The following is a 13,306-nucleotide window of genomic DNA, read 5'->3' on the forward strand; positions in this document are numbered from 1 at the left end:
TCCTTATAAGAGATTGAATGAATAAAATTAAATGTATACAATTTATTTTTAAACGAGTATTTACTTCAAGAGGAAACGGTTTCACCAAAGCGAATGTCGAAGGGGCAGGGTAGCTCTCAATACCAAGATTTGACTGGACTAAGAAACAGTGCCGCAACGAGAAACACTTAAAACTCACCTGTGATTGATTATCCTATGCACCTGCAACCACTCGGGCTTCACGCCGTACCTATAGAATCGCTCTTCGAGATTGTGAGGGTCATTCTGTCTGTTCTTATGTCTGTTCTTCTGGCCATAAGATGAGCCATCTTCAAGGGGCGGTGGCTCATCCATATCGTTCTTGTTTATATAGTTCCGGATCTTGGCTGGGTGGTAGACCTCAACCTAGACAGCAGTTTCCATATATTCCACACACAAAGCCATGCAATTTACCTGCATATGTATCATGAACAGAACTTGAAAAGCAAAGATACAAAGATGGCACCTCTTCCTATTCTATAAATGGTGAAAACCAGTGCAACAAAACTAAATTCTTTGGCTTCGAACTTTCTTGGTCAGTAAGCTACAACCTCACCTAGGCACCAAATATGAATAAATACAGTCATATCTCGACATATGAGTGCCCTAACATACGAGAAAATCGAGATATGAGCAGTGATTTGAACACATTTCTTCCTTGAAATGCAAGTAATCTTTGAGATACAAACATACGAGCTGGTTCTCGATGGTCACTATATGGCCAATTGAGTGAGAGGCCGCTTTTGAGAACAGCATCGCTCAGGCTTTCTACTCGAATCAGTTTGAACAAAAAGTTTTTAAAAGGTCTGCTGAATGTTACAGTGAACGCAAGGCCAAAAGCGCCAAAATGGAACTATATAATAAAAAATTACGACGGCAAAATTAAAGTAAGTTGAGTAAACGATTAACACTTAACTTTAGATGTGTGTTCAGTAAGCTTCATTTCTGTTAAATTCAAAGTTTCTGTTACGTAGCGTCATAAAAGTTTAGTGTACCGAATATGTTGCTGTCAAGTCTCTCAGGCCGTTGTTAGCTACTACGTCTGTCTCGCAGGTAAAAACTTACAGTAGTGTACATAGTGATGTTATATTTTATAGCAAATTTCAATAATTAAGTAGATATTTGTTACTTTGTTAGCGTAGGTAATGAATTGCAACAATTAAAAACACATTTTTTCACCGTAATATCATATTTTGTGTTTTTTTCATAGTATGACAACGTATTATTAGTTTATGTAGAAAATAGTGCCTTGAGAAGTGAGTAAATCGAAATACAAGCTCAGTACCAGAATGCATTAAGCTCATATGTTGAGGTATGACTGTCTTAGATAAAACGCAGCTGTCCCGCTTATAACCAAGCTTGCTTTCACACACATTTCCAAGTTTAATATTGGCCTTCTAAAAGTAGGAATGTGTATGCTTTCATGTAGACACTAAGACCAGTCTCTGAGCATCAGCGTTAACTGCGAAAGCCTTAGTAATTTTGGAGGTTTGTATCTACAAAGGACTGTATCTACAGTTCATTTGTATTCTATTACCTCCTTACTAAAATACACAAAGATAATCTAGGAAAACAAGATAAAAAGGCAACTATAGTTACGGTGGAAGGGCAGTATACAGAATCACTTAATAAATCAGTAGACACAATGCTGTGACGGGTCTTATTAAAGGCAAGAAAGACACTTACCCTGATTTCCTCAATCCAAGAGCAATGCCAGTATGACATCCCTTCCCATTTAATATAGAACTCTCTCTCCTTGTTCTGTAACTAGAGAATGTATGAGCTCATCTTCCGTGCAAGATTGACATATGATGATGATGAGCATATACTAGAGTGAACTAGTAGTGAGTAGACAGAGAGATAGAGAGAAGTTGGAATTGTAGGAACAAAACATTGAATACGCATGAAAATTTCTTGTTCTTCTTGCTGTCTACAGCTAGAAGACAAGACGGAGATTTTCACTAACAATTTATTTTGCAAAGCATCCAATGTCTCTCAATACGACTATAAACTCAGACTCTAGCTTACACTGATGAGGATTAGCAATTGTAAAATTATTGATTAAAGCTGTTTTCCTACCTCTTTCTTCGAAGGGCTGTGGGTGTGATCTAGCTCATCCTTAGCATCTTCCATGGTGGGAGGCACTCTCCATCGCCATGTTAATATCTTCTGCACCTTACCTTTCAATGCTTCAGCCTATAAACAGTTAACAGTCTATAGAAACGGGTGTATCTTTTGAGCTTTTTACTTGACCTTTGGCCAACAAACCAAGCAATTTTGCAGCTTCACCGATGTGAGAAAATTCAAATGACTTTCATACTCCCTACTGTAAACGAGGTACATCCAGGTATTTAGCAAAAAAGGAAAACAGAACATTTTGTATTTACAGCTGAATATCTCAGCAAGATCTAAGTTCCATACAACGCTGGTAGTAGTTGGCAATGAGCAGCACCATCAGTTTCTAATCTTCAAGCTTTATTACACAACAAGGTATGAATAATGCAAAGATTCTACCAAGTACGAATTACTCACAGAGCATCGAGGACAATGCCACTCTCCATCAGGAATCTCTGGTAAAGGTGGATTGAGGCATTTGATATGATAGGCAGAGGTGCATTGATCGCAGCACAGCAGTTCTCCTCCATCCTTGCACACCCTACAGAACTCAGCATGGTCATCTTCTTCTTGTTCCTGTATACCTTCCGTCTCCTGCAAGCACAACGCAGTCACACAGTTTGCTTGTGTACAGGCAGCAATACAATTAAGTGAGAAATACAAACCGTGAAACTTGAACATATTTGAAATAACAAATAATATAATAAATAACATAATAATAACAACAAAAAACACACTTTAAAAAGTCATGACCTGAAGAGTTATAATAAAAAGATTAAAAGAGGTTACACAAAGGTGCTCAGCTACTCACACAGTGAGGACAACTCCATTTACCCTCTGGGGCCTCTTCAAGCGGTGGCTCCAGGCAAACAAGATGGTAAGCGCGTGGACAGGTATCACACAGCATTATCTCCCCGCCCTGCTGACAAACCTCGCAGTAGTCTTGGTGATCAGTCTAGAAACAGCACGTCCTTATCATTGGTAGGCCGATACAATCATTATACACCCAAACTAAGTAGATGCAAACATTTAGGTAACTATTATAGCTGTGTATGATAAATAAAAAAGGTAAAATGGTACAGAGCATTAGGCAGCCAATTGTGAAACCATTAGAAAAGACGACCATAGCAAACTAACTGGGTGAGTTACACCTGCGTATAACATTAGTCTGCAGTTGAGAGTAATCAAGGAAGATGCTCATATCAGTAGTGATTTACTTCCCATGCAATATTTACGCGCAATCTTACAAGAATGAAAATAGCAGTTCTAATACATTCACTAGTATTTGTAATAACTACAGCAAATTATGTACAAGCTTGTGTCTAAATATTCTCACAAAAAGGAGAACAGGTTCCAGTGTGCATTAACCCTTTCGCTGGGTAAAAGTCTATGAAAAACGTCTGAAAGTCGTTTTTGTTGACAATTCAATAAAGTCAGTATTCTATGAACATACATGGCTTGAGCTGATATTTACTGAATGGTTTTGGATGTCATGCTTTCTACCAAAGTTACTTTGTTTGGAGCTTTTCACAAACCCTTGTTCAGACTCAGTCAATAATTGCCCTTAATCGCTCCACTGTAGCACTTCCCCATAAATGCAGTTTGGACTGTGGTTGCAGAACTCATATCTTTGCGTGTGTATACTCTGTAATACTTATTAAATTCTGCTACTATAAGCTTCTAAAAATTACTTCCACCTTGCTCAGTAGTAAGGAAGAAGTAACCAAAATACTCTAGAGGTGGAGTATCAGCCGGTGAGAGAAAAAATTGTCGAGTGGTGAAGGCTTATCATCACATATGTAACATTTTTTAACCATTAAAATCCTGTGTGTGATTATATATGCTTTATTTTCTGATTCCCAGTAGTAGTAACCGGTGTATTAAATAAAGCTATTAGTACGTGTTTTAATTGTACAGACGGTTCCCTACTTACGAACATTCGAGTTACGAACAAGGGTACATACGAACAGGTCTGCGCGTATATCAGCCGCTAATACCGAGGGTATTACCGACGTAATAGCGACAGAAAGAGGCACTACTCAGAAGCACCACCCAACATTCGCCTTCCTCTGCCCAGTTCGTTGCAGTGCATAAGTGCGTGAACGTATCTCCAGTTCGCAAAGAACTTTTTTATTTTTACTGTACGTATTGTAAAGGAATTTGCCGGCCTTTATTTGGCACGATCTAGACTAATAAATAAAGAGAAGAGAGTGCGGTGTAGTTTCATTCAGCTTTTTATTAGCGAAGGAAATTTCACTAGCCGAGGAGCGTATGGCTATCTGCTCTGCTCAACTAAATGAGTGCGCTCCTTTATACACAATAATACCAACCGTTCCGGCTAACGGCAAACGGTAAGAACACCGACTAACAAGGTGAATAAATAGGACCGCTAGCGCATTGGTATGACAACAATATAAGTGACGATAAGTGATAGTGTTATGACGGGATATCAGATATAACAATAGCGTAACGAGTGAAACAACGATATAATAAAAGGACAACACATACAAAAAAAGACAACAACGATAAGTGATAGTATATCGATTATAACAACGATATAATAAAAAAGGACAACACATACAATAAATAAGAAATGCAGTGTCATGGCCCGGCGTCCACCACAGTATTCTCTCCATTTTATTAAATATTTTTTTAGTACAAACCAATAAAGGTCACTTATATAAGCCTTAAACATACTTATATAAACCTTCAATATACTTATATAAGCCTTAAACATACTTATATAAACCTTCAATATACTTATATAAGCCTTAAACATACTTATATAAACCTTCAATATACTTATATAGGCCTTAAACATAAATTATAATAGAAAATATAGCACTGAAGCAACATATGAACAAATTCACCGTATGAACAATCGTTCGGAACGTAACTCGTTCGTAGGTTGGGAACCGTCTGTATTGGAGTTACTATTATAAGACACTTTTCTGGTATCCACATCACCAGCACAAGTACAGTAGATATGGCAATATTATTGCCCAAGCTACCATAAGCATGACCCTTCTCTGTATATTTAATGTTCTCAGAGCTGACATCGCTACTATCATGTGGACTATTATGGTATTGATCAGTAAAACGATCACTGACCACCGCAGAATCAAATAAAAGTTTTATTCTTTCGTTTCTAAAAGCCCAATTCCTTGCTGACAGGTTTTTCATTTTTGCCATGGAATAGCGATTTCGAATTTGTTTGGTTTATAGAAGATGGAAATGCCCTTCAGATACATGTAACTGTTTCATACAGTGACTTATGTATAAATATCTTAACAACAATACTTCAAGCTCAACAGCGTTCATATGCTTTGTTATTGTTACTAGGCGACGGCTTAATAAACTTCTATCAAAAATGACGCTTATGTCATTTCCTCATGGAACTGATAAACGACGTTTATATCATTTCCCGAGGGAAAAGGGTTAATAGTTAACACAGGACCTACAACATAGCTAATGGGCAAATCAAGATGGTGTCTTACCTCATAGCCATCTGCGTCGGGGTCTGCTGGAAACTTTTGTGTTTTTTTCAGCTGCCTGTTGTTTTTCTTTTTTGGAATTCGGCCTTGACCCCGGCCCACCTTAGTCTTAGCCTTGCCCCGCACTGAGCCAGTTTCAGAAGGGCTGTCAGTTGCTGCTGATGCCTCAACCAGTTGTCGCTCAAACTCTTCATCACTAGTGTTATAGTCTTCATTCTAGAAGCACACCATGAGAGAACAATTCCATGACAATCGTAACAAAGAAAAACCTGTTGAGTAGTAAGATGTTTACTGAATCTATACGGGGGAAGCAACGCAGCAGATGTACACCCATTCACCTTCACAGATTACGCAAAGACTAAATGAGTTTCCAGTTAATCCACTGAGCTGGTGAGCAGAAGCAACCCGGCAACGTGTGTCAGCATTACGAGTTGTAGCTCTCACATGCCATTCAGCGTTCAATGATAAAACAAGCCCAACTTGTAATGTGTATTTCGTGTTGAAACTAGTGCAATAACTTGGATAAGGCTGTAGGCAACAGTATTAACAACCCTCGCCATGACTTTATGTTAATATATCTAATTGATGACCTAACATGGTCTAACTAAATCTCAACAATTCTCTGCAAGCTCATACTTCCTTCAAACCAGTTCAGATGGGATATTTCTCCACAGAATGTTTTTGTGGATTGGTAGCTTGAGAAACCCCTGACCTACTGCGGCCGGTTAGGGTTATGCTCTTGTTAATAAACCAACTCCAATGAGAACTTTATCAGCCATGTATAGCCATGCCTGATAGAAGGAAAGGACAGATACATGACTGAAGAACTGCTTACATCCGTATCCCTCTGTTTCCTTTTTCTACCAATCTTAATCTTGAGAGGTGCAATTCGACCTTTCTTTTTTCCTTTTGTGGAAACTTCAGCATCCTCTACTTCATCGTCATCCTCTCCAGGCCATTCTATATATCATAGAAAGTTATAAACTTGTATCTTTATTTAGGTAAAAACCGGTGATATTCTATACAAGCAAAATTCACGCCAACTATGCAACTACCCGCACAGACCTATCAATCAAGAAGTATTTGAGCACCATTTCCAATGACTGTACATACCGACTCCTGTGGTATCATAGTTGCTCCTTTCCATAGGAGGCACCTGCATGACAAATTCTCTGTACTTGGCCTGCAGTAGCTTGTTCAGCTTTCCTGATGAGAGCTTCGTAGACGAATCGGCCACAACAAGAGGTTTGATGTTGTCACAAAAAAGCTTGAAGGAAACAAGATTCGCGAAGTCATCTTCGTCATATTCCAACTCAACGTCCTCAAACTGCCACTCAGCACAAAGTTCAGCTGATGTCTTTATCACCTAAGAAAAACCACATGAGAGATGTATGATGACTTCGTCAAATAAGACATCACGCTGAAGAGAGAGCCTACTTTCGACAATTTGCAATAAATATTTGGAAAGATTATGATTATTTTACATCTGTAGGTAATGGCACACTGCTGACAAATGTGTTAGGTATGCAGAAAAAATATAGGCTTTATGACACTACCCAAAATGTTGCAATAGTATCGACTTTACAGTAGCAATAAAAATGTATAGAAAATATCATCTATTATTTTAGGATCTCTGAGAACATTAGATTTATGAATTATCAGTTCCCGTGATTCGATTAGCACCTTAGAACCAATATTTTACTCGAGAAAACTACTACACAGACTCATAAAAAAATAATATGGTGACTCATGATAGAGGTGGAACGAGACAGGTTTTTTAAGTTCGAGACGAGACTCGAGACACTGTCTTGTAAAAATTCGAGACTCGAGACACGAGACAGTAAAATAATGAGCATTTGGTGATGATTTCACTACACAAGTACTAGCTACTTGGTATATATAAAATTAATAAAACTATTATTAGATTGAATTTTCACCTGGTGTAAACGATTTAAATACAACATTTTAATAGTGATACGCATGTAGTTTTTGTAAACAAAAGGGTCACATTGACACAAATTGACACAAACAGCTCTAAAATACCGAAGTTATATATTCTAAGAATTTTGAGCTTGATTGATCATAATTATTATAAACATATTGCTTTGTAAATGTATATTTTTATCATCTATTGAATAGGTCTTACTTTTTAATGTAATGTGTAATGAAACCGATAGCCGTCGGTCTACAAAGAAATACCGCAACTAAAATAACACACGATAACACTTTCATTCTTATCGTTTCATTAATGTTAAATTTTGTTTGTGTATTAACTGTAGTATGTGAATTATATTTAAATTGTACTCATGAAATTATATTAATTACTGTATACATGCACATGTATATTCTTATATTGAGCGAACAAAACGTCATTGTTAACCGAACACGGACTATGGTCGACACGGCCTTTCGTTCGTTTCTCCGTGTCCGGGCAAGTTTTACATGCGATTGGTAGTATATTTGTAAAGAGGCCCGAATTTTATGAAGGGCAGTTGTTGTTTAGACACGATACGATAAAATACAGATATTTTACCCGCAAAAGTCTTATTTATTAAATTGGATTATCCGAAAAGTAATTAGATACGACCCGGTATCTGTTTTAAGGACACAGAACCGAACTAAAATATATTAACAGGGCCGTTGTCCGGACTACATGATTAGACTCAGTGGCCAACATAATCAATAGCAACAGGTAGTAACGGACCAGGTATAACTTGAAAGGCAGTTGCCCGCAATCCATTACAATATATGGAGTTGTTGCTACCGCAAGAAGCCATGTTTTAACAACTGTGCGCAGGCGCTTTAGTTCTATTTCCTGTCTCGAGTTTGGCAATAGTTAAGTCGAGACCGATACGAGACAGGTCGATACTCGAGACGTCTCGTGTCTCGTTCCACCTCTAAATCTAACTCATGATGATTCACCATTGCAATGGGTAATGTTTCGATTTTATTTAGTTCATGGGGTGTACGCGATTTTAATTGATTTATACTGGTAGATCTCCTTTCCTAAAAATTATTTTATTATACTTGAGGCTGTGAAAAGGCCTAATTTTGCTCTTTATAGACTTGGAGAAAATTTCAAAATTGTAGTGCCTACTTACAACTTGGCATGACAAAGTTTTACATATGAAATCCGAGGATGCTAAGTAAAGATATATTTTATTTATGCATTGACTGGTTTCAGCCTACTTGAGAACCGTACAAATATTATACTTTGGAAAGCTGGGGATTTATTTTTCGTTATAATCGAAAGGAACAAATTTTAATTCACTCTTTAACTTTCAATGTATCTAAATAACTTACAATAAATTGTAAGTAACTTTATAAATAATTTTAAAGGTTACAAAAAGTTTCATTCTCAGTTTGCTGCTAAACTATACACTTTGACCTGACTGCCTGAGACCACCAGCTGCAAATATCAAACATGTTATAGAAAGTGCCTTTTCTGATTAATTAAGACTCATATGATTGGCCAATAGACTGCAACTTTCTAGAGACAAAAACTGGATGGGAGTCTTGAACTGCTTGAGAACTGTTGAGCTAGCAGTGTACAAACTGACTCATAATTCCATCACAAATACCAGTACTGTTTCTAATTTGATCTTTATCGGTATATTTATAACAATTTGACATGTTTTTATCGAGTCTCATAGGAAGCTGAACAAGTAGCAGCTATCTTCTGTGTCACTCCTTTGCTGTCACTTGAATTGTTTAAGATGAATGTTCTAATTCACAAAAATGATAACCTCACGCCGTCAACATAAAGGCAGTGAAGCAAACTAACAACTTTTTTCTGTCTCACTGTCAGCAAATTATTCGGTCCCACTGTCACCAAATAATTACAAAAATAATTTTAAAAGTCAAGTCCTCCCTCAATGTTCTCAGATTGGCATTTTGAGCACTTTAGCTCGTTTTAAAATCTTGCTAGTTTTAAAACAACTTTTGACAGTTAAACTGGCGTTTTTAAATAGGAAGCGAAAGGATGAAGAGGTGCGGGTCTCAGGAAATGCTACTGAGTGTAACCCATCATTATTTTACAATACTTTTGGTTCTGTGGTGACAGACCTTATTTTAGCAATGATTTTTTGTGAGAAAACACTGGCGTGATGTACAGATGCAATCGAGTTTCTCATGATTATCATGAACGCCAAACACAACTGCTGGTCTCACGCAATCGCAAGCATCCCGTAATGAAACTTTCACAGCTTTTCTGTGATAAAACAATATTCGTACAGTCCACCTTTGAAGTCTTCTTGTTGCGTTCCTTTGGAATGGTGATCTCATATTCACTGTCTTCCTGAGACACTTCCTGTTTAACAAGCAATTGTATATCAAGCAACCATTAGGCTATAATTTGACATGTGAGTGCAATATTGGTTTGCTACATTCCTAGCTTATACAAAATGTCACGGTTATAGCATACATTTGCAAAATCTGCAAGATTTGAATGTTATTAAAAAATGGAGAGCTATATTCCTAAGAAAGATAGACTGAGATTTTTGCTTGAATCACAAATGGTTGACTATACTGATAAGAGATTGAACTAATATAGTAACAACTATGTAAATATACAAAAATTACAAAACAGCATCACTTGAATTGTTTAAGATGAAAGTTCTAATTCACAAAAAAGATAACCTCATGCCGTCAACATAAAGGCAGTGAAGCAAACTAACAACTTTTTTCTGTTATCATTGGTATGGTGATGGACTATTATAGAAGACATGGTTAAACCAATTGCTACGACAATCAGCCACTTGTGCATATTAACAGAAAATAATTAACCTAGAAAACTTACAGCTTCTGCAATTTCAGCAGTTCGCCGTTTTTTCTTCGCTTTTTTCTTCTCTGATGCAACAGATCTACGCTTGCGACTTTTCTTTGCGGCGGGAGCTTCATCTACATCTAAATACAAAATATTTTATCAGCTCACCTACTTTGCTAATACAGAATAAAAAACTACACTTTTATCCAACTGATCAAAACGCCTATTCCCTTATCAATCATATAAGGAAACCTTAGGCTATACAGCATCCTAAAAATAGCTGAGAGGTTGTTATGGTGGGATGGCAAAACAGTCAGTTGGAAACAATCTCTACACTAAGTAAACCAATAGAGAATCTACAAACAATTTAAAAAGTTTTTGACACAAAAAAATTCAAGCTACATGAAACTGCTTACGAGTAATCATGATTTGGATATATTTAATGTATATTGTCATGTTCACAAGCTATCAGAAATTATAGGACCAACTACAACAATATATTGTAGATACTATGAAACTTGAGTTTTTTAGGGAGCACCTAGTTCCTACCAGTCCTTAATAACGGATCAAGACTAAGAAGAACTCTTTTATTTAAAAGATTTCTGATGGCCAACACCCCATGCAAAAGTTGTAAAATGTATGGGTGTAAATGTAAACCTCTGCAAGGGCTCGGTAGTAGAAGTAGGGCTGAACGCACACCAGCAATATAGACCTAACATAAATGACTAGTTTCTATTCTGTTGAATATTACCATTTTCATTAACTTCTCGAACCGCAGGTCGTGACGATGGTTTTTGAAAAGTGAAACACATAGGACAATTCCCAAGAATTGCACTATCTATTCCTATTGCAGTAGCAAGTGTCAATGTGAAATCTTAAGTTGCTTTATAGTAGATAAGTTTGCTTTGGTCCGTCAAAAAAGTTCACTGCAAAATCATAGGGAAGTCTGCCATAGACACGGTTATTTCAGACTGATCATTGATGCAATCATTATAATAATCTTAGTATAAAGGAATGAAACAGCCCTGCATGCTTCAACTACAGCTACCGACTAGCCACATTGTTACAACACATAACATGCAACTTACAACCAACATCGGCTAACTGTCTTTCCGGATGCGGAGCTGCAGAGAGGTTATGGCCGACCACCTCTCTGTCCACTACGAAATATAGCAAGCAGGATTAAAATATGTTTTTTAAACATGACACAATCTCGTATGGTTGCAGATTTCTCTAATCACACGATAAGAGTTGGCGACGACAGACACAACCGAACATGACTCGCACCGAGTTTTGCAATATTAAATATTGGTAGTTTTGAACTAGTGCTGCTTTACCACGAGCTGAATTAATTATGATCTACTTCATTTGTATTGCATCTTGATTTTCACTTACCTGAATCGTTACCATAAACATTCTGTTATTGATAAGTTTAATAGCGACGAATAATACCACAAATTAACAATTCCTCGTTTTCGTGAGAACCGATTCATGTTCGACATGAATCTGCTTACAGAATGATACCAACGCACCATTTTGATAATCTTCAATCTTTGACTGAATATTTCCATTAATTAGTGTTGTGCGATGAAAAACGGGCAAAAGGCAAATGCCGCGCTAAGATGTCACGTGTGCTGAACAAAAAACCTGCTATATCATCGACGGCTTCCAGAAATTTCAATAACAAACTGTAAGGCTGATCATACCTGCTTCTTCGTCTTCAGCCGGTTCCAAATCAGAATGTATTTCATCACGATCTTTTTCAACTGAAGCCATTAGCTACAGCGGCTGCCCTAAGAATATTAAAATCTGCTACTTGCAACAGCGAGCAAATTACACATTCGAACAGTCGCTTTCTTCAACAAAGACTCTCTATATACGCATGCGTAATGTTAATTGCTTTACACGTCATTGTGCCAAAGATAATTCATGTGTCATTGGCAACATGTACAATCTTTGGTCATGCTTATATTAAGGTTATCCATGTGTAATACATGTATTCCAGGATTGAAATGGTTTATCTAACATGATTGACAATTGATCAAAGACAATTCATACTGTGCTTTAATTGTTTTGCTGTGACCCTTGTGGACACTATGCACTGCTATACCTCTCTATTGCAATTCAATTTAATGCTGGGTATTGCCAGAAGACACACATTTATAAATGTTGGCAAAGATTCTTCTATAGCTCTGCTAATTTCACCCAACAATGAACTCTCAGAGTAGAGATATAGGTAGATCTTCAATAATTTATTGTCACAAAAATATTTTAGCATAGTTTTGCTGAATTATGAAATATATAAACTGCTTCCAAAAGTGTTTCAAACATGCTGTAGTTGTCGTTTCTGTAGGTTTTTAGCAAGCAAAAAATTGATACTTGAGAATTACTTGTGCTATCACTGGCCGTCACCCTATATATGCCTAGTTTGAACGATGCGCACTATTCCGGCAGTCGACGCTGGCCTACCACTGGCCCTTTATTCATTCAAGAAAAGTCTGGGGGTTAGCTTAACTGGCTATATGGTAACCCAGGTGTGTAACATTACAAACAATACTACATATAGGCCCTTTATTCATTCAAGGAGAGTCAGGAGGTGAACTTAACCAGCTATGTGCTATATGCTACGCACATATGCTATATGCTACGCACATATGCTATATGTTACGCACATATGCTATCGACTATTTAGCAAAATCAGGGTCAACACTAAACATTACAAACCCAGGTGTGTAACATTACAGACAATACCACATATAGCGGTTATGTCTCTGATGTACTTAAATCAAGTACATTGGAGACATAGCTGCTATCTATGTGACAAATACGTCATTATGTAGGAGGCAGTATGACATGAATAGTCAGGGTTGAGCATAGCACATAACAAATTATTATGATTGTTTTAAGTATTTCC

General features: G+C 37.1%; 1 protein-coding gene across 1 annotated transcript in view; it reads right to left on the minus strand.

The window, feature by feature from the left end:
* LOC137404350 (chromodomain-helicase-DNA-binding protein 4-like) overlaps nucleotides 1-12,245 on the minus strand; it is a 37,056-nt gene extending 24,811 nt beyond the window's left edge. Inside the window, exons 1-11 of the mRNA XM_068090546.1 lie at nucleotides 12,099-12,245; nucleotides 10,426-10,532; nucleotides 9,868-9,936; nucleotides 6,741-6,993; nucleotides 6,463-6,587; nucleotides 5,631-5,843; nucleotides 2,945-3,088; nucleotides 2,551-2,727; nucleotides 2,098-2,214; nucleotides 1,705-1,785; nucleotides 179-384 (exon numbers count right to left, since the gene is read on the minus strand). Of these exons, the coding sequence (XP_067946647.1) occupies nucleotides 179-384; nucleotides 1,705-1,785; nucleotides 2,098-2,214; nucleotides 2,551-2,727; nucleotides 2,945-3,088; nucleotides 5,631-5,843; nucleotides 6,463-6,587; nucleotides 6,741-6,993; nucleotides 9,868-9,936; nucleotides 10,426-10,532; nucleotides 12,099-12,168 (1,562 nt within the window). The 5' untranslated portion in view covers nucleotides 12,169-12,245. The remainder of the gene's footprint in view (nucleotides 1-178; nucleotides 385-1,704; nucleotides 1,786-2,097; nucleotides 2,215-2,550; nucleotides 2,728-2,944; nucleotides 3,089-5,630; nucleotides 5,844-6,462; nucleotides 6,588-6,740; nucleotides 6,994-9,867; nucleotides 9,937-10,425; nucleotides 10,533-12,098) is intronic.
* Nucleotides 12,246-13,306: the final 1,061 nt, after the last annotated feature.

This window comes from Watersipora subatra, chromosome 9, assembly GCF_963576615.1.
Source record: "Watersipora subatra chromosome 9, tzWatSuba1.1, whole genome shotgun sequence".
Taxonomy (NCBI): domain Eukaryota; kingdom Metazoa; phylum Bryozoa; class Gymnolaemata; order Cheilostomatida; family Watersiporidae; genus Watersipora; species Watersipora subatra.